This window comes from Macadamia integrifolia, chromosome 9 (assembly GCF_013358625.1).
Source record: "Macadamia integrifolia cultivar HAES 741 chromosome 9, SCU_Mint_v3, whole genome shotgun sequence".
In the NCBI taxonomy this organism is placed as follows: domain Eukaryota; kingdom Viridiplantae; phylum Streptophyta; class Magnoliopsida; order Proteales; family Proteaceae; genus Macadamia; species Macadamia integrifolia.
In genome coordinates, this window is record NC_056565.1 from 11,845,876 (window position 1) to 11,867,408 (window position 21,533).

The 21,533-nt window shown below is 38.6% G+C and overlaps 2 protein-coding genes across 2 annotated transcripts; one reads left to right on the forward strand and one right to left on the reverse strand.

The window, feature by feature from the left end:
* Nucleotides 1-2,634: 2,634 nt before the first annotated feature.
* On the forward strand, nt 2,635-9,864 carry LOC122089384. The gene is made up of 7 exons (XM_042659068.1): nt 2,635-4,004; nt 5,672-5,816; nt 5,956-6,009; nt 6,137-6,228; nt 8,664-8,899; nt 9,038-9,205; nt 9,288-9,864. Exons 1-7 carry the CDS (start codon nt 3,034-3,036, stop codon nt 9,383-9,385), a joined length of 1,764 nt encoding a protein of 587 aa, XP_042515002.1. The 5' UTR covers nt 2,635-3,033; the 3' UTR covers nt 9,386-9,864.
* Nucleotides 9,865-10,292: 428 nt separating this feature from the next.
* On the reverse strand, nt 10,293-13,214 carry LOC122089383 (leucine-rich repeat receptor-like protein kinase PXC1). The gene is made up of 2 exons (XM_042659067.1): nt 11,270-13,214; nt 10,293-11,187 (listed from the first exon to the last, which is right to left on the reverse strand). Exons 1-2 carry the CDS (start codon nt 12,660-12,662, stop codon nt 10,505-10,507), a joined length of 2,076 nt encoding a protein of 691 aa, XP_042515001.1. The 5' UTR covers nt 12,663-13,214; the 3' UTR covers nt 10,293-10,504.
* Between the last annotated feature and the right edge of the window lie 8,319 nt (nt 13,215-21,533).

The following is a 21,533-nucleotide window of genomic DNA, read 5'->3' on the forward strand; positions in this document are numbered from 1 at the left end:
AACATGGATCAACCCTATCGTCTCCACCCTATAGGAACTACGAAATCATCCCAAGGACGCCTTCAGCATCTAGGAGTCATGGACTGACCACATAATCCTGTTCAATAAGTTGAGGCAAATTGATGGTGGTGCAACTGTTTATGCCAGATCAATGCATGTACTGCAACTAAGATGCACTCTAATAGACTGAAAAATCAGACCTCTCCATCATACACTAGCTTTCACTCACTATCACTCGACACTCTGGGTGGATACCTGCCTAAGTGGTGATTATTAATGATGTAAGGTTTTTCTACTAGAAAAGGAGAAATCCTATTCAATTTGAACTGAGATAGCTCCCAGTATAGGTAAAATGCCAAAAACAAAGAAATAGCTAATAGGAGAATCAATGTAAAGGCTTCAAATGGATAAGTTTCAAAAAGCTTGATGCAGATCCATGCTATAAGAGCTAGAAAGAGGGGGGTGGCATGGGGGTGGAAGCTTTGGATGCTTCAACACGTAACAAACTCATATGATTCCAATGGTATTGTATACTAGTTTTAGATAGAAGTCACTTCTTTACCAAAAAAAAAAGATAGAAGTCACTTCAAATAATAAAAATGGTAATAAATGGCTTCGTAGAAAAACTTTCTTGTGGTTTTGTTTTATTCCATTTATGGTATAGGAATGGGGATTATTTCACCCAAAAGAAAGAATTAATCGGATTGAAACGATAACATCATCATTCGTTGGAATTAAAATATCTGTGAGATTCGGGTCACAATTTGTATTGATTAAACAAATTGTTAGAATTCTTAAAATGACATATTCTTGAAGAGTTATATATTCTTCTTGATGATCTATGATGATTATAATATCAGGCAGACCCGTCATATATTGAATTCCACCCAAATATGAGATAGTTGTCTTTTCAACATTGCCACATTCCTTTTCAAAAGAAAGGAGATCCCCTCCCTCCCCCCACCCCCAAACCCTAAATGGGAAATAAAAAAGGAAAAAATGTTAGGCTTTGGAGGTTGGTGAAATAGACAGGTTCAAACACAAACTAAGGGTTATATTTAGCAGTTTGGAATAGTAGATGTTGACCCTTGCCACAAAAGTACAAATTATGAGAATGTGGATCTCTTTTGAAGTAACCAAGGCTCTTTCTAATTTGTGAGGTGTAGATGATTGAGAGAGGACTACCTAGTCTACAGGATAATGGTGGATTTGAAGCATGAATATGATGTTGACTTCTTTTTGTGGAGAATTTTGACTAGATGTTTACCAAAAAAAAAAAAAAAGAGAGGAGGGTAATTTGATTAGATGGTTTAACTTTGGAAAATGAGACTTAATTTAAATGAATTCTAGGGGTTTGAAAAAGATAATTAACTAACTTAATATTTGATTTAGATGATTTGATCTCTTTTTTCTGGGCCTAGAAATTGAATGCCTTGGGTTTATAAGGATAGGCACTTGTGCATAATAAAAATTATAAAATATATACTTTATTTCTTAACTTTTTGGTAATCTATATTGAGTCTTTCAGATCCTCTCTAACTTATATCAAATGTTTTATAAACATCAAGCACCAGCATATAAGTTTGAACAAAATAAAGTATATGTTTTGCAATTTTGCCTCAATGATTACAAATAAACCCAAAAAATTATTAAATCCGTAGTAATTAGAATTTACTTCATTTTTCAATGTAATTTATTCGATAGGAATAGGAAATTATGATAGGGTTAAGGAATCTATTTCCAATGCTTAATTATCATATTTGGTAACATATTAAGTTATTAACTTAATTACACAATTACAATAATTATATTTTAAAATAAATTATATTTTTCCTTTATTTTTTTTTAATTATAGATAAATAGAGCCTTAATGAAGAAAATTCAAGAACCCATAAAATTTTCACTTTCCATAGCAATGAGCAACGACAAGATCAATATAGAACCAACCCAATTTCATCTTCTATTATTTGTTCCTCAATTACACAGCCCAGCAATTTATCATCAAATCTTGTGAAATTATATTTTGGTAAATTGTGAAATGATTTAAAAGACATGAGTACAATGCTAACAGATTTTTTTTTGGTAATTCTTTCTCCCGTATATTATAAGGGAAGAGGTCTTTTTTATCCAGAAGCACGGCTTACAGTAGTGCTCCCTATGTCTGACTTATATCTTCCCTGGTCCTCCAAATAAGGGCATTTATATCTTTTCACAAGAGAGAGAAAGAAAAAGAGAGGGAGAGAGAGAGCAAAGTTTTTTCGCTTATAAAATTGCAAGTTCTTAAATAAGAGCACATCTCCCCTCTCCACACTCTTCTATCCGATAGAAAAATAATAATAATAAATAAAATAAATAAAAATGTTGAAGGCTCTAGTAACATGGGCTATAGGCCCACATACCTCATCTATTTCTTGAATATATAGAACTGACAAAGAGTTGGTAACCTAAGGAGGACTTGAGATTTGGACATTTGGTTTCTATTTAAAGCAAAAACATGCTTTTAAGGAAGGAAGAATGGAATTTCATGTTATCTTTTTTCTTTTGGAAGCTTCACTTCTTTATTGATGTTCCAGCACCAATAAACCAAACCCTAATCTTAGTACCTACCTCCTCACCTAGAGCCCATCACTCAACACTCTCCTTTCCTTGGGTCCCTCCCCACTCCCCACTCCCACTCCCACTCCCCACTCCCTTTGTTCGTTTGGTGTCTCTTTCCCTCTCAAAGGAGTTTCAGATAAAGCGGTGAAAGATGTCTGGTGGTGATTCTTACCTAAGTGGGGCCCAGCCCTTCGGAAGTGCAGTTTCATTGTCAATAATTAACGGAGCCGTGACACACCGTGACGATACCGGTGTGGATAGGTCACTTTACCCCCTTACCGTTACTAATTTAAGTAAGGTTTCTAAACTTTCATCGACGATCCTTCCTGGGTGCCTAACGTCGTCTACCTCCCCGTCCTCCCGTTCCGTCTCCCTGGTTCGAAAACCCTAACCCTAATTTCTGTCCCCGAAAAATCCTTCCTTCTTCTCCCTTCTATGGCCTCCTGCGACGACGACTTCAACCTTCTCAGTGACGATAACCAGGCTACGCCTCACCCTCACCACCATCACCACCACCACCAGCTTCATCACCCCCACCCATCATTCGCTCCTCATCGATTTGTTGCTGCTGCTGCTGCTGCTAAGCCTACTCCCATCCACCCTCATCCTCAGCCACAACTACAGCCTCCTCCTCCTCCTCATCACCATCTCAACAACCTTCGTCCTAACACCGTCGCCGGGACCGGCGGTGGAAGTCCTAAGAAGGTTGCCGGGGCCGCAGCTCCTGCAGCAGGCGATGAAGAAGACACTGATGCATACAGCGACGCCGCTTTCTGCTCCCAAGCTGACCCCAAATGTCCTCCCCCTTTTCACGATGTTAACCCTAATTGCTTTGCTCCTGAAGACGATCCCAACCCCTTCGCTGCAGATGACGAGTCAGACCCTAACAAAGTTCGACCTGGTAATGTTCGCACCGATAAGCGCAAGGATCGTGACGAGCTCAGCGATGGAGGTACCCCTTATAGCTACAAGAAGTCCAAAGCTGGTGGTGGTTCTGGTTCGGCCACGGGTACCTCTGGTGGTGGTGATTATAGGAAGGATCGTGAGGAGTGGAGCGATACTGCTATTGGTTGTCTCCTCGACGCGTATACGGAGAAGTTTGTTCAGCTGAATCGAGGGAATCTGAGAGGGAGGGATTGGGAGGACGTGTCGTCGATTGTTAGCGATAGGTGTGAGAAGCAGAAGTCTTATAAGAGTGTGGAGCAGTGTAAGAATAAGGTGGATAATTTGAAGAAGAGGTATAAGGTTGAAAGGAATCGGGTGAGTAGTGGTGGTGTGCCGGCTAGTCACTGGCCTTGGTATAAGAAGATGGAACAGATTGTTGGGAACTCTTCCTCGTCCAGGGCTTTGTCTGATGAAGATAAGTCTATGGGGGCCTCTTCTAGTATGCTTAGGCAGAACAAGAGGTATTTATTTCTTCTTTTTAATTGAAATTTTCTTCCCGATTGATTAATTAGAACTGTGTATTTTCTCTATACTGTTGATTTGTGTCTATTTAAATTCACTTCTGAAAGCTGAGATGAACAACTTCAGGTTGTGCTCTTTGCATGCCAACTGTATTAACCTTATTGCATTTAGGTTACAGATTCTTCTTCTTGTTCCACGTTTACATCTAGTGAGGTTTTCTTAAATGGCCGTTCCTCTTGGTAAAAGAAACGAAATGATTGAATAACGTTGTGTGGATGCTCTAAGGTGACTGGCAGTAGTTAAGGACTTGGTGTACCACGAGGGGAAGAAAAGGACCTAGCATTGTCTAATTTATATCACGTTGACTTTGTTCTCTATTGGAATTTCGAACCAATGCTTGCACACCCCCCCTCTCTCTCTTGATTTGGTATTTGAGTCTGTTCATTTGTTCTTTCCTTTATGCAGTGATTGTTGGGCAAAGAAGTTGAATAATGTTAGGACCCTGCAAATGCTGCATTTTTATCAACTTAAATTATTTAAGTTGTAGTTTCCAAGCTCACAGGGGGCATCTGCCTTCTCAAGTAGGAAGGGTTACCACCTAGTTTTATTAGTAATTTAATGATGCTGTCACGTTTTTGTGCAGATTTAAGTTTTATCCTACATTGTCCCAGCACCTTCATTTCAATTTCAATTGAATTCCCACCTGAAAGGAATTTTTTTTTTTATTTAAGATGATTTAAGCTTTTCGTCTACTGCCTGAAAACCACCATAGTGCTGCTGCTCACTGGTAGTGATGATGGTGCAACCTAAGATTATACCAAGCTCCTTATTGTTGTTTATTTGAAGCCGTTTAAGACTGAAATCTTCCTAAAAGGAATGCTTATTTTTTCGTTTTATAGTGCTTGGTATAACACAATTTCCAAATGCAGAAAGACCGGTGGCCTTCAATGGTTAACTGTAATTTTTGGAGTCAGTTGATTCTAATAAGGTTAGCATAATCATGGCCCTAGGGATGGATTATGGACTATAAATCATGGTAGCCCCAACTTAGAAGTGAGACTTTTTATTCAATAAGTTACTTGGGGGTATATTTAGTTAATTCCCTTCCCTGTTCTGATGCAGATTCATGGCTGAACTTGCTTGACCTTCCTGGCAATCTAGACTGAAATGAACCAAGTTCAATTGGGTTTTTGGTTTCAGTAGGATATTTTAGTTTATTTATTTAATTAGATTTACTATTTTGATTTTGTCTTGTAACCTTTTTCCTCAAATAGGTTAGGTACTGGTTGAGTCCATTTCATGTTTTAATTTAGAGTTTGATTATGAATTTATACTAGTTTTAAAGTTTAGTTTGGGTTCAATTTCTTCTTTAAATTCATGGTTATAACCTATGCAAGATTTAGATTTGAGAATTAATTTTATTTGAGTTGTTTAGGTATCTGGATTTATCCCCTAACAATAAATCCTGTTTCCCTTCATATCGAAACACCCGTTTAAGCACCATTTATGTGATGTAATCTGGTACATTCGATCCTATTGTTGGGTTGGAAGTCTGACTTGTTGAAAAAATAAAGGTGCCTTTTCTGTATGGTCTATCATGATTCTTGTGAATGAAAAGAATATTGTTGCTTTATCGCCTGATCAAATATTTGTTATTAACATGCAGATATGGAATTTCAACGCCTAGCCCAGGTGGCTTGCCAAATACCGTGAAGTCCAAGTCATTGACAAATCCTAGATGGCGGAGAGTAGTTTTTAAAATTAGTGGTGCTGCATTAGCTGGCACTGGCCCTCAGAATATTGACCCAAAGGTGCATTGTTGATTCAGGCGTATTACTATTATAATCTGGATGCCTTAGCATGAAGTGAAACAATTTTTGGATGAATAAAGTCACCTCATTGTATTGTCTGGCCTGGAGTCTGTATGTTGAATTGCTTCCTTATTGTCAGGTGACCATGTTGATTGCTAGAGAAGTTGCAGTGGCTTCCCGCCTTGGAGTGGAGGTATTTCCTATACTTGCTCCAAGTTTGTAGTCTGAAGTACCCATTTTTGAATATATATCCATTATGACCTGGTTTTTGGATTTTTATATTTGATATCCGAGATGCTTATTTTTATGCTTTAAATTAGGTTGCAATTGTTGTTGGGGGTCGTAATTTCTTTTGTGGAGACACATGGGTATCTGCAACTGGTCTTGATAGATCTACGGCATACCAGATTGGGTAAATGTGATTATTTTTATATCTTCACTGGGATACTTCCTTTTCTTTGTGTCTTTTAATTGGTTCTATTGCCATTATGCCTCTCTATGTTTATAAACTACTGGGGTTCTTAAGTTTATTTTATTATGATATTGACACTGCTTTGACATGTGGCCTGTATGTTCGTTCTGGTTTTGGGTTGACGTGAAATTGATCTCTTCTGTTCATCCCTGAACAGTGGCCTGCTTGGAAATATCTATGTCAAATTACAGCGACTAGAGAATGATCTTTTGATCATTTGTTCTGTTCAGTTTTCCTGAACTTTATGGAACAATTCAACACTAAAAAAACAACAGGGCAGAATGAAATGGTTGGATTCACTTCATCAAATTAAATGAAATGGGTGGATTCAGCCCTCCTGTGGTCTCCTTATCTTTTTTAAACCAGCCATGCCCACTATAATTTGTCTGTAGGGTTCAAGCATGTACGCCCTAGGTGAAATTTTACTTATAATTGGTTATTGGAATGCTTTATTTTTAATTCTTAGTGTATTACATTGTCATATTGATATTTATATCTTACTTCCTGATCTTAGTGAGATCCTCATTGGGAATATAATGAGCTGCTACAATCTTTTTTACACTCCATATTTAAGAAACAGGGGGAGAGTGGAAAGGATGCATCTTCTGTTTTACATTATTGCCTGTTGGGTGTTGTTCATGGAACTAGAGTGAAACCTGAGAAGGTCTTGAGATCTTGATCATAATTGAATCAGTTATCTACCTATCATAGTCTTCAAGGCGTTTAGGCCACCCAAGGTGTAGACACCAAATATAGCAATGTTAGTTTTATATAATTATGCTTATATGCATCATAGAAGCCATATCCATGCAATATGATATAATTATGTTGGTAGTAAAAAAAAATCAAACATTAAATAAACAAACTATAGGATATAATATATAGGCATATTCATTGAAACACAAAGCAATAAACATAAATCAATGTGAATTGGTGATACTGTCTACAAGGCGTGTTGTTGCCTTGGACCCAAGAAAGAGCCTGCATGCCTATGTGGTGCTTGCGCCTTGACAATGGAGAACTCAGTTCTCTGGTGTTCTATGACCTGCATATGTTTGTTTTGAGCACATAAATTGGATCATTTTTTGTGCAGTGCGTATGGTATAATAGGTTTCTTAACTATTGATAAGACACATAAGATCATATTGCGATTTTAATGTCAACCCAATATACAATACTGATTTTTAACTCCTTGGGTGAATGGTTTAGATGATTGGATTGTTAAATTTTTACCTTGTGGACTACCTTAACTCTCTATGTCTACATCCCTTGTATGCACATGTTTCAGTAGTACTATTTTTATTCTGTATCAGCATACAGATTTAATAGGTATTTTCATGGAAAAAGAGATCTGCCCACATGGCCATTTTTTGGCAGGTTGAACGGTTTTATGACCAGTGGGTAGATGAGAATCCTCTAGATAAGGCGTGCATGCCAAATTTGGTAGGTTAATATGACATTGCAGCCTGCAATGTATGATGCTTTTTCCCCTGTTTTTCAGCAATAACCCCCCCCCTTCCCTTTTTTTCAAATGGTTGATTTTGTCAAACAATTTTCACAGCTTTATTCTAACATGTGGATATGTTGGAAGTGGATTGGTCTGAAAATGAATTGAGGGTTAGATTGATTCTGTTTTCTCGTGGCAATTTTTAGTTATCAAGAGAGAACCACTGCCAAGTTGAAATATAAGTGGATATCATACATTCAGACTGCTAGTTTAATTATAACGATTCCCTTTTGCTATTGGTTTTATCTGATGATCATCTTTTGTATGGATAATTTAATGGAATCATATAATTATGGTTGAAGGCACCTTACTTTAGTTTTTTTTTTTCACATCAAAGCCATGTGGTAAGAAGGACGGATTAAAAGTTGTGTCGGTGGGTGGTCATTGTTATTGCATACAAATGAGTTGATTCATTCAGCAGTGTCCCACTATTTGGTTTCCTATTATGGGGGTGTGGCCTATGGCAGCACTCCCTGTGTCTCTCTTTGGGGGAGGAGAGAGATAGACACGGGGCACTGCCGTAGGCCACACTCCTGGACATGAAACATTTTGCATATATTGAAGATTAATACAATTCTTTATTTTTTCTAATGAAAATATCTCTAAAAAGGGGGCCACTACCCTGTGCTGGTCCCGCCTAATGTGAATATCTATAGAATTATAATTATTATGGTATCTCTAAACTCTAATAATCGTGGGATACAGAAGTTGATTGTGTGGATGTTGAGTGGTATTCCTTTCAGTGATCCATTTGAGGCCTTGTTCTCTAAATTTCTCCCATCACTCGAGTGTTGCTGCCAGATGTAATTTGTTCCATGTTAAATGTGGTTATTAATGCCTGGCATTGTTTTGAACTTAATGCTATCAGGATGATGGCGACTGTAATGAACTCAATTTTGCTTCAGTCAGCGTTAGAGAAGATGGGTGTGCAGACTCGTGTACAAACTGCATTTCAGATTCCAGAGGTTGCTGAGCCATACAGCAGGAAACGGGCTGTTCGGCATCTTGAAAAAGGCAGAGTTGTTATATTCGGTGGTATTGGAGCAGGCATGGGAAATCCACTCTTCACCACGGATACTGCAGCTGCTTTAAGAGCATCAGAGAGTAGGATCCTACCCTACATATAAACATCCCAGTTACAAACCCTTTTTTGGATTTTGCGCATTGTCCGTGTTTGCTCCTTTTCAATTTGCTTGCTCAGAAGTGAATTCTGATGTTTCATTTCTCAATTGTTCTGCCCAGTAAATGCGGAAGCAATTCTGAAAGGTACCAGTGTTGAGGGTGTCTATGACTCTAGAAGCAACACCAATGTGACTTTTGAGCACATTTCTTTCCGGGAGTTTGTCACCAGGGGTGTTTCCTCCATTGACTTGATGGCAGTAACATTCTGTGAAGAGAATGGAATCCCTGGTACGATTTTCTTGTTCCAATTTCCATATTGTGATAAATGAATTTTTTATCTATTTCTCAAGTGTCCTTCCTGTCTTCCCAGTTGTCATCTTCAATCTAAATGAGCCTGGGAACATTTCTAGAGCATTATGTGGAGACCAAGTTGGTTCCCTGATTGATCAAGCAGGAAGGATCAGCTGATGCATATTGAACCTGTCTTCGGTGGTGATGCTACTGAAGTCTCGGAAGCATAAACAATTTGAACATAAGATACAAAACTGAACATGATGTAACCTTGGTTCACCGAAACTAAGCTATTGTGATCAATCTCCATCCATTTGAAGCCCAAATGGAATTCGGGAAGCCTTCACTTTTAATTTAAAGCTGCTGCTACCTATGAATACAGTGACTTTAGTGGAGTTTTGGGATCTTCTTTGCCACTGGCTATTTTTAAGTGGCAGGGATAGGTAACCCAATTTGTTTTCTGTTTAAGGTTGCTGGGAGGCCACTATTGTTGATACAGGTTTAGAGATATAATTGGCCAATGTTGTGTGCCCTTTGTATTTATTTTAACTGTAAATTGTTTTTGACTGCCCAGTTCATAAAGTTTGTTTATCTGAATTTGAAAGGATTCAAAAAAGAGAAAGAGAAGAAATGCACAAAAATGTTTTTGATAGCTATGGCCATTGTTTATCTTGCCACCGCTTGTTAAAGTTTCTCATACTCTGCAACTAGTCTTGCTGGAGTTTGAATTGGATTGGTGGAATAACCAGACCCTGATCACTGTTCACCCCAGTATGGTTGATTCTAAGGTTACTTGTGGCTGATTTTAGGGTTTTTGTAACTGATTCGACCCATTCTGGCTGATCCGGAATGGAATCGGCGCCAAACCCAAACTCTTGAACCCTGAGTCTTGCCCCTTGTTGCTTGAAGTCAAGGGGAAGAACTCAAGTCTTAAGAGTGAAGTAGGCATGGATTACCTTCTTCCAGGAGCCTGCATTTGAGTGATGGACAATTCCTTTACAAGATTAAGCAGAACAAAAATTCTGGAACAATAGCTATTATTTTGCCGAACCAGGGGAAACCTTAACTCAGAATGACAAGAAGGAGAAGAAGAGAGGAAGAATGGTTATAAACCAAGTAAGAGTTGGATTACAGTTAAAATGAAAGAACACAATAGTACATAGAGAAATCCATAATCAAATAAAAACTAAAATCGCCCATAAATCTAGTAGAAGAAGATAATCTAAAACAGTGAGATTCTGCAGCAGTAATCAACACAGGAGAGCAAAGCCTAGCTGAGTGATGAGGAATCAGAACTCAGAAGCCGGCCATAGCATCGTCAGTGGTGGCAAGTGAAGGCGAGAGGGAATTCCGAGATTCATCCAAGTCCTCACCCAGGGGAGACTGCTCCACCCCAATATCCTCTATCATCTTAGCCACCTCAGTCATTGTAGGCCTCTTCTCTGGCTGCTGCACCACACAGGCCATCGCCACTTGGAGCATGGAAACCATCTCCTCCTCAATGTTCTTGTACCTAAGCAGCTCCGGATCAAACACCTCTGCCGTCCACTCATCCCTCACCACAGATCTCACCCATGTCGGCAGATCCAAACCTTGTTGGTCTTCTTCCTCACCTCTGGGACGAGTCGGCGAAGGATACTGAGTTGGAGCTCTACCAGTCAGAACCTCTAACAACAACACACCGAAACTGTACACATCTGCCTTCTGAGATAGCCTCTTCGTCTCTGCCTGCTCTGGAGCTCTGTACCCTCCCAATCTTGCCGTGGCATGTACTGGGTTCAGAAGCAGCGACAACCCAAAATCAGAGATGCAAGCCACGCCATTCTTGTCCAAGAGCACATTCGAAGATTTCACATTTCCGTGGGGAATCTTAGACACACTGTATTCCTCATGAATTCGAGCAAGCCCACGCGCAGCTCCCAATACTAAGCTGATTCTGGTCGTCCAGTCCAGTGGAATTCTCCCCGGACCTCGATTTCCTGAAACGGAATTCATCACTAACAGAAAAAGAAAAACAGGTGATCGAAGGGGGAAAAGAGAGGATTCGATTGGAAGTCATACCATGGAGAAGATAATGCAAGCTTCCATTGGAGAGATAGTCGTAGACAAGGAGCTTCTCTTCCTTGGCATAGTAGTATGCCCTGAGACGAACAATGTTGGGGTGCTTCAGTTTCCCTATCAAATCCATGTACTGCTCAAACTCCTTCCTGGCACAAGGGTTGGCGTCTTTGAGCCTCTTCACAGCCGCCGTGCACCCATCTTCCAGCACAGCCTTGTATACAGTCCCCAAGCTCCCTTTCCCCAACATCTCCGCCGAGGCCCTGAGCAGATCCTCCAGCTCAAACTGTTTCCTTCTGTCAAAGAACACCAACTTACTTCGATCCGTCGCCGTTGTTCCATCACTATCTCCAGCTCCACCACCACCATTGTTGGCATAAACCTTCTTCTCACCCGTGAAGCTCTTCTTGCTCCTTGAGTAGTCACTACCCGCTTTGGAGCTTGAAGTGTTTTCTCCAGGGCATCTCTTGCAGCAATGAGCGACAACGAAGGACACGATGACTAGTAGAACCACGGAAGTCGCTACCACAATCCCAACAACGGCGCCTGTTTTGAGTCCCTTCCGCGGTTTTTCCTTTCTGGTCGGATCGCTCGACGTGGTTGTAGGCATGGAGCTGGGGTTCGAAGGCACCACCGTCGGATCCGACGACCCCGTCGACGAAGCCGGAGGAGAAGCACTTGTGAAAGAGCAAACAGGTAATGGGCTAGACCCACATAGCCCTGCATTGCCTGCAAAGCTTTTCAAACCAAATTTCCTCTGCAACCCAATCGGAAGTCTGCCGAACAACTGGTTGTTTGATACATTAAGTTCCTTGAGCAAAGGAAGAGAAGAGGAAAGATCAGGGAGTTGGCCAGAGAAGAGGTTGTTCTGGAGACGGAGAGTGAGGAGACGGGTGAGGTTGGAGATGGAAGCAGGAATGGGGCCGCGAAGATTGTTGTTGGAGAGGTCTACTCTGAGGAGACGCTTGAGGGAGGCAATGTGGGAGGGGATTTCGCCGGAGAAGTCATTGTTGGAGAAGTACAGGAGCTTGAGGTTGGAGCAGTTGGTAATGGGGATGATGGAACCGTTAAGGCGGTTGCCGTGGAGGTCGAGAAAGCGAAGCTGGTCGAGAGAAGAGAGGGAGTCGATGGGGCCACGGAGGTCTAAGAATGGAAGGGAAAGGGAGATGACTCTGCCTGCTGCACTGCAGCGCACGCCCTGCCATGAAGAGGTGCAGGCGTCGCTGGATGTCCAGTTACTTAGGAGGTTGCCGTGGGCGTCGGTTTCGGTCCGGAATCTGAATAGAGCCTCGGTGTCATTGTTGGTGATTGCAGCGGCTGAGGAAGAAAGGGTTGAGAATAGAAGGAGAGAAGTAGCGAAGAAGACAGGAAGGAAGGTGAGGGCAGGAGCCCCCATTGGAGAAGAAGGGAGAGTGGACGAAACTCAAAAACTAACCCCAACTGATCTGTTGTGTTGGGTTGGGTTGGGTTGGGTTTCAAATCTGATGCAAGTTTTCAAATTTAAATTATGGGTAAGATGGTATTCTGAATTCTGGTGTGCCTCACTCTCTCACACTCTGTTCTATGAAATTAAAACTAGAGAAGTTAAAGAAGAAAACAGGCACACAATACACACTCTCTCTCTCTCTCTCTCTCTAAGATTGACTTAATTCTTCTTCTGCCATTGCCCATTGGCCTCTGGGTGGGGAAACTAAAAGGAGGAGAGGAATGATTAAAAAGAGGAGGAAAGGAGGGAAGGGTGTGAGGGGGTGTTGGTGGTTTGAATGATTGCTGCCTTCCACTCCCCCTTAAACGAAATGAGTAGCTTCATAAATTCCTCTTTTTCGCTTTTGGCTCTCACCTTTTACTTTCTTTTCCTCTTCACTTGCTCTTGCTCTCTGCAAGTGTTGCTTAGGAATTAGAATTGAGGGAGGACGATAAATTTAGATCGGGTCCCATTCCCATTACTTGTGTCAATCCAATGCTTCTCAGAGTCCCAGCTTTTTCAAACATGATCTTGTGCATCCATCCTCTCTCCCACTAATATATTGATGTAAATGTAAGCTAACAAAAGTATGGAAATGGCTAGTTGATGTATTATAATGGTTCTCTGCAAATACTTACAGATGGCAAAGGAAGAGATTGTGTCATACAAACCTCTGCTTCTTGGCCTTTTCTTTTGGGGATCATCTCCTACAGTCCTACTATCCTCTGCAACTGTAGGACAATCTATGGATGTAAATGGCAAATGAGAGAAGGCAACCTTCTCTTCCTTCATATCTTTTGCTGAAAACACTCTTTGCGAACAGTCTATGGATGTAAATGGCAGATGAGAGATGGCATTTCTCTTCCCTCTAATTTTAACAAAATAACCAATGTGGTTCAAGGTTAACTAAAAAAAAAAAAACCAATGTGGTTACGGTAAATGGAAGAATGATATAGAATATCAAAAAAAAAAAAAAAATCTTAGATTGGCCACTTGTACGTAACCCATTTGTAGTATAAAATTCTGTTGTGAATTTAAGTTGGTACGCCCTATGTTGCTTGTTGGTCATATGGAAGTGATGTAAACAGTATGAAGTCTACGGCCTTAGGGTTATGATCACTATCATGGAATATCCTTTTTTCTTCTTAAAAAAAAAAAATTTCTGTTTTATCACACCCCTAACTTCAATTAGACTAAAATTTGACATAAGAATAAGAACCTTGGGACCAATATGTTTATAAATTTTGAACTTCATCTGAACTATCATGTAATAGAATCACGGCCATTGTGCGAGATTGACACATTATTTCTCATGCTTTGATATTTAGACATCTCATTAATTGAGGGAAGCAGTATAGTTCGTAAAATAGTGGACTGTTGAGCATGAGAAAAAAAATGTGTCAAAAGAGAAGAGGGAGAGTTGAGAGATTCTGAGAACATATTTAATGCACAAGGCTTCCTCCATTGCAGGGTTTGGGAAGAATTATTATGTTTGTAAATTTACCCCTTTAATGCACAAGACTGTTAAAAAATACTGGTACCCATATAAGAATTTAAGAAGTCCACATAATATATGGCCTTGTGCTCTCTCTGCGAATCAGGTTGACGTACAAGAATGAACGAGATCAATCTTCGTCCGTGGATTTAGAATTAATTCTTTTTTTTTTTTTAATAGAACTCTCTATTCATTTAATAAATTCTAAATCCACGGGCCAAGATCATTATCATATATTCTCATACGTTAACCTGATATATTCACCTCTCCATATTAGGGTAATACCCTTTTTCAGTTAACCTGTAAGAGCACCACTGTAGGCAATTGTTTTTTATCAGTAAATTGAGGGAGAAAGAGAAAAATAAAGAAAGACAGGTTGGTGAGGGTAAAAGGGTTCTTCTGTAGGGTCCGGTTTCCAAGAAAGAAAAGGTAAATGGAAAAAAGCACAATAATAAAGAAAGAAAAGAAAGAAAAGAAAGAAAAGAAAGAAAAGAAAGAAAAGAAAGAAAAGAAAGAAAAGAAAGAAAAGAAAGAAAAATCAGGGGTGGGGGTGGGGGAAGCTATTCTTTCAAAATTTTGAAACAGAAACATTTTTTTAAGAATATCTTTTTGACTTCAAAGTCCTCATGGGTGGCCTAGTCTGAGACTGGTAGCCAAGTGGCGAACAGAAACAGCAGAGGCAATGCAAATACACCCTTCTAGTTCTTGGTTTTTGTCTACTTTTTATATAATAAGGTTAAATAGAGAAGGAAAAGTACGTACGGAGTAGACAATAAAGTAGAAAGAAACACTAATTTCACTTTAGCTTCACTTTCTATATCCATAATAGATTAACAGTTATCTTCTTCTCCTCAAAATCTCAATACAAATGGTAACTTTGCTTTTCTATTCTGCTCATTAGCCAAATAATCCCTTTGTATTGACTTCTTTGTCCAAAGTTTCTGTTTTATAAATCTGCACTCCAAGCCCAACATTCAAAGTTGTTTCTCTTCTCCCATGATGGAACACAGCTAGGATGAAGTTAAAACTACTCTCTCTTTTCCCTAATTTTTTACTTGACCCTTGTTCTACCAATGTAGTTGTATTGGACCTTAATTGTTTCAGCTTCATTTCTCTTCAAGGAGAGGAGGGGGGGCGGGGGGGTGTTGCTCTGAGTGTATTGACATCTTTCATATCAAGCTAATAGACACATGAATGTGAAAGAGAGAGAGTAACTCAAGATTTGTATATATATGACTCACATGGTCACGAATAAGAGAGAATGTCAGTGGAGGTCCGAGGGTGTTAAACAGTCACTTCAGTCAAATATTCAGTTGGACTGAAAATGGGTCAAACAAACAGCAGCCCAATAAGGGAAGATTCAGTTTCAATCTGATTTGGGTTCAGCTTATATTAGTTTTCTTTCATCGGGTTGTTATTTGGTTTTAGGTTGGTATGGGTTTCGGTCAGTCTGGTTTTCAACCTTTTTATTATATATCAAGCTTAAGCAAGGCCATTAGGGAATCGTTTCAACTCAATTTAGGTTTTTCAGTTAGGCTTTGTCAATTTCACTGGTCCGATTTAGGGTTTGACACCCTATGTCTAAGAGAGAGAGAACTCACTTCCCATAAAAAAAATAAAAATTGCATTCCAAGTTTCTAACCTCTGTTGTGGACCTTTTGGCCAATTAAAATTTTGAATGGGTAAAAATGTAAGATACCTCTTGGGTTGTTCACTAAAAGCTTTTACATTGCTGATATTTTTCAGTAAACGCCTCAAGTGCAAAATACCTAAAAGAGTGGCCCCAAAAAGTTCTGATAAGCCCTAAATATTTTTTGGAAGAGGGTTTTCTGAGCCGATATGGTAGGTGTGTTGACACTTATGTGTTTGTTTAATTATCTCTCTCTTCTCTATATGAATTAACGTCGTTGCCCTTTAATATATAATACAAGTTATCGCATTTTATTGGTATGCTTCTCTACGTTGTTTGCTCAAAAAATCTTCTCCAATAATATTTTTTTCAAATAAAAATTAAAAAGAGGTGGGCTCCCTCTAGGGGATTGCAATTTTTATAAACATGGTAAAATAATTATAACTTATGATGAGATATAGAATCTTCATTTTATAATGTCATCATCACCTAGCGCGTGTCAATGGTTCTAACTTATATTAGCATTATAGCCATTGCCATTGACATATAAAGGCATCAAAGTTATTAGATAAGCATAATGATGGCATTTATATCTAGTGATGAAGCTGGATTTTGGAGATTTTTTTTTTTTTTTTTTTCCCAATGAAATTGTTTTTGCATCAAATTTGCCTTAATTATAGAAGAGAGAGAGAGAGAGAGAGAGAGAGAGAGAGAGAGGGAGAGGTGGGAGTAGAAGGAAAGAGTATTTAATCATAGTTGGTTGGCCATTCAATCATTTTGTGGGAAATCTTTTTGGGGATTTAAGCTTTTTGGTTGGAGAGACGCATAATCACATAAAAACGTGTGGTCTCTTATTGTTGAGGATTAAAAAGGGGAAAAGAAGGAAGTAGGAATAGCTTTAAATTGAAGTTATCGTTCATGAGAAGTGCAAAGCTGTTGCCTACCATTGGTTGACCTGATAAGCCAAAAGACATGACTTCAATGTCACTAAGTTATGTCCCTGATTATGATTGTCCCCTTTCATCCTTAATCTTCGGTGTTTCTTATTTATCTCATAACAAACAAATAACATGTTAACTATGACCATGGCCAATGAGAGAGAGACTCTTGCTTTTAAAGTTCCAAGACCAAGTTTTATGATCTAAAATGAGGGAAAAGATGTGGGTTCAGTAAATAATCAACCTGAGGTGGAGAGGGGAGGGAATCATAGACAATGATACAAACACTAAAATAGTAAAGAAACTTAGTTTTTGGGTGGTTTGGGAGAGGAGGGGGGGGGATCATCAAGGTAAGCAAGATATTTTTTTGTTATGAGATAAAGAAGTAGCAAACTTACAGAGCCTCTAAGCATCCTAGCAACTTTTTGTAGATCTAATATTGAGAGCTTTGTATGAATGTTTCAAGCAAATGCAAATATTTTTTGAATTTTTGTTACGAATGAAAGATTAAGATGCATGCATGCATGAGGTATCAGGAGGATATTTTAGGAAATATAGTAAAAATTTTTGAGGATTTGTGAATCCTAGGATAGATTGTTGTACGTTCAAGCTCGATGGAAGAAAACTTTCTTCTATTTCAAATGTATACCACTACTTGAGAACTTTCAATGTTGCCCCAAAGCAAGGAGAAAGAGAAGAAGATCCTACTTAACTGGTAATGTGTTGGATAGCAATGGCTCATTAGTGTTGTGGGCCTTGTGGCTATTAATCTTTACTTCATATGAAACATCTAAATTACTTTCCCTTTCCTCTATCTCCTTCTTCCCCTATTAATTCCTTTTCCTATAATAATCTCTCATTACACCAACATGCCAACCTCGGATCATCCTATATTGATTATTGACAGTGACTTTGATCAGATTTCTATAAAGAGGCTGGATGAGAATCTGTTGTTTTATTCTGTAATTAGTTTGCTTTTGTTGCAATAGACTTTGGTGGAACAGAGGCAGGTTTGAAGCAGAAGAAAGGGACCTAGAGAAGTGATCCAAGGAAAATTGTTTTTGAGTCGCATTACTTATAATTGTTTGAATTCTTGCAAGCTTATGATCAACGAAGCTCTCTCCAATTTGAGATCCTGCAGATTTAGATCAGAGAGAGAGGAAAGAATAATACCACAAAAACAAATTTAGTTGTTGGGCGATTTTAGGGCTCCACATAAGTATGCTTTTTTCCTTTTTCCTTTTTCAATAACCGTCCAACTCTCATACTCTAGATTATATAGGAGCCAATAGAGCGGCTATTGGAGACTGTAAGTCTGCAACGACTCGATTCAGCATCGTAGAATTGCCCTTAACCCAAAATCTCCAATTTGTTGAGGTTTCTTTGACCTAGGCTTTTGAGATTAGCATGAGGCCACGTAGCCACATCACTAACAATAATGATCATCTGTTAAATTGTTTATTTCTATTGGGATGACAAAACAATTTGATGAATGTATTGACTATCTTTCGATATGATCAATAAGTATAAGTATCAATATCAATATTGGCCTCGACTGAAATGGATGTTAATACAAATATATTTTAAACCATGATGATTAGGAATATTCATAAATCGAAGAGATGATGACAGAGAGTGTCAGGAAGAGGAAAAAAAAGTAACATTTGCCTTATATTATTTTTAAGGGAGGTGATAGGCATCTACAATTCAATGTCAGCCAACTTTATTTGAACGAAGACTTGACATCTTAGTAGGAGTTTATAAGGTCTACTCATCAAAAAAATTTGAGACTCATCTGATCTGACGTGGTAGATATTTAGGCCATCCTGAGTTCTCCACTTGTGTTGTTGTCATTGGAAACCAATGAGGGCCATATTTTGGGTAACTGACAGGCTTTGTTGTTCATTTTTTTTTTCTTTTTGTTTATTGCTTCCATTTGGTCTGAACCGGGGTCTAAATTGGGGTTCGAATCACTCTCTGATCCTCAGTTGAATCAGAAAACCTACTGTGCCACTCTCTACCAACTGCATTAGACAAGAGCTAGTTCATCTGAATAGAATATTAAAATTCGGGTGGAAAAAAATTTCTATAATCCCTTTATCTTTATCTTTACCTTTCGAAATTCTCATTAACAATGATTTGATGCTATGATTGAACTCTTAAATCATTTACTCTAGCCTCCTATTGGCCAAGGTCCAACCATTTCTCAATTGAATCAGTGGGTCTTATCTGGTAGCTGAAGAGATTCTCTTGATGGTAAACGAAGCAACACTTATTCCTTTTTAGAACCTTATGCACTTTTCAATGCGAGTAATGATGCCTTACAGCTCAAAAATCATAATTCCATGCAATTCTGGAAGCATTGAAACATATGTCCAAGAACCAGGGATTGATTAGATCTCTCTGTCCTTTCATATATTAATGAAATTTCTTCTTAGAATAATGGATATTTAAGTTTTTTTTTTTCATTTATAGAATTAAGAACAGGGAAGCTCACTTTTATAATGAAGCTTCCTCTGTTCTTTAACTGTGCAGAATACTATAATGTTCATTGGCTTAAATCAGATTTTTTTTTTTTTAGAAATATCCATCCAAAATGTACATGTTAACACATAAATCAAGGGGAATTGAATACTTATCTTGTACCATTGACAACTGAGGTTGACGGCGAACTTAAGCACCGTGTGAAACTTTACAAATCTGAAAAATACATAGAGGAGCTGAAGGTATCAATTGATTGACTCGTATCAAATGGTCACTCTCCTTAAAACTGTAGACAACTCCTATGGTGTAAATGAAGTTCTTACAATCAGCCTCCAAGATATCAATACTATGAATAATAATAATAATAATAATAATAATAATAATAATAATAATAATAATAAGAAGAAGAAGAAGAATAATAATAAAAGTTCAATAGAAAACACAATTCGAGATTATCTTACAAAAAAAGCTAGTACAAAAAGGAGTTAAACCTCCTCTCTAGAAATATGAGAGAAGATACTATGAAGGATTAAGTCTCCAAAAGACACACCCTTATCTTCTAACAAACCTTTTGAAAATAAAACAATGTTTTAACTCATCTATTTTAAAATTATTTAAAATTCTAACAATATCTTCTAACAAACCTTTTGAAAATCTATTTTAAAATCAATTAAAATCCCAACAGTATTAGATCAACAGGGATGGCCGTAAAGGGTCTTTACTGCAACTTGCAATAAAAAAATCTCACCTTATGTCCCCAAGCTTAGCCCCACCAACCTACTAAACATTCACCAACAGGGGTGAGCACAGAAGGGTGTCAGTCCTAATTGGAGCAAACTCACGTGAACACACATGAAAGAAGGCCATACGATCCCAGTAGACACACATGCGCAGTGGGTCATCTTCTGATCATGCACGTTCACTACCAGTTGTATAATTTCATATATAAATATATATATATATATATATATATCTTTGGCACTTGGGTAAGGATTAGTGTAGGTGTAGCTGCAGCATTGAGCCTAATACAGTAATACACTTACTTCCACTTCCCTATGCAGACTTCTTCCATCTCTCCAACTACAAAAGCTAGCCAAGAGCATGAGGTGCAACATTTGCATTGTTGTTAGGCTTAGACAAATAGTGAGGCTTTGGCAGAAACTCACTGAAAGAGGCAAGAGGAGAACACCCCATGACGTACCTCCAGGTCACTTGGCTATCAGTGTAGGCGATACGGGTCGAAGGTTTGTTATAAGGACTTCATACCTGAACCACCCAGTGTTTAGGAAGCTCTTGGATCAAGCATATGAAGTGTATGGTCATAACCACAATGGCCCTCTTGCAATACCTTGTGATGAGTTTGTCTTCCAAGGTATCATGCAGTCTCTAGGAGACTGCAGGAATGTAAGTTGCTGTTCTTGTCACAATGCTGATATAGAGGTTGAGTTTAACTCATGTAGAGATTCTAGTCTATTCTTCATAGCTTTGCAAAAAGACCAAAGTGGACATAGAGCAACAAAAAATGTAGGCAATAAAAGGCAGTGGAGGTGGTGGAGTGTCGTGATGTTTTAATATCTGTTTTAGCTGAAATTGATTGAAGTTGCTTTGACTTCAGTTCCATTCCTAAATACCCATTTGCACTCGTCTCTGTAAACAGGGTAGAATGACGCACAGCAGTTTCACATGCTAAATTGAATCAACCTTCATGAGTTGAAATTAGTTAATGGATGATTTTAAAGCTGAAATAGGAGAATTGCAGAGTGAAAATTTTTGGTAGCTAACACTTTTTTCTGCCTTTGTTAATAAATTCAGTTCTTGTTCATTTACATATGTTGTTCGATTATGCAACTGAGCTCTTGTGATTGGCAATTTCCATTCCTTATTTGCTAATTCCAGAGGAAGATTTCATTTGTAAGCAGTTCTCATACAAAAAATGGTATCTTCAGACTGGAACAAGCAACAATAAGGAACAGAGATAGCTGCTCCCAAGTTCTTCTGATCAATCTGCTTGAAACTCTGAATTTTAACAGCAAGGAATCCACTTCAGAGATCTACATGTCAATACCAAGAATCCCATAAATTCCTGGGTGATGTTCCATCCTCATAGCAAGAAATCTTCAAAACATGAACTTCCATTTTTTTTTTTTTTTTTTTTTTCCATCCACTATCATAGTACAGGTTCAACCATGAACTTTGCAATGCAATGATTTCTAGTTACCCAAAGACATAATGGGGATCAACCATGACAAGGTTAA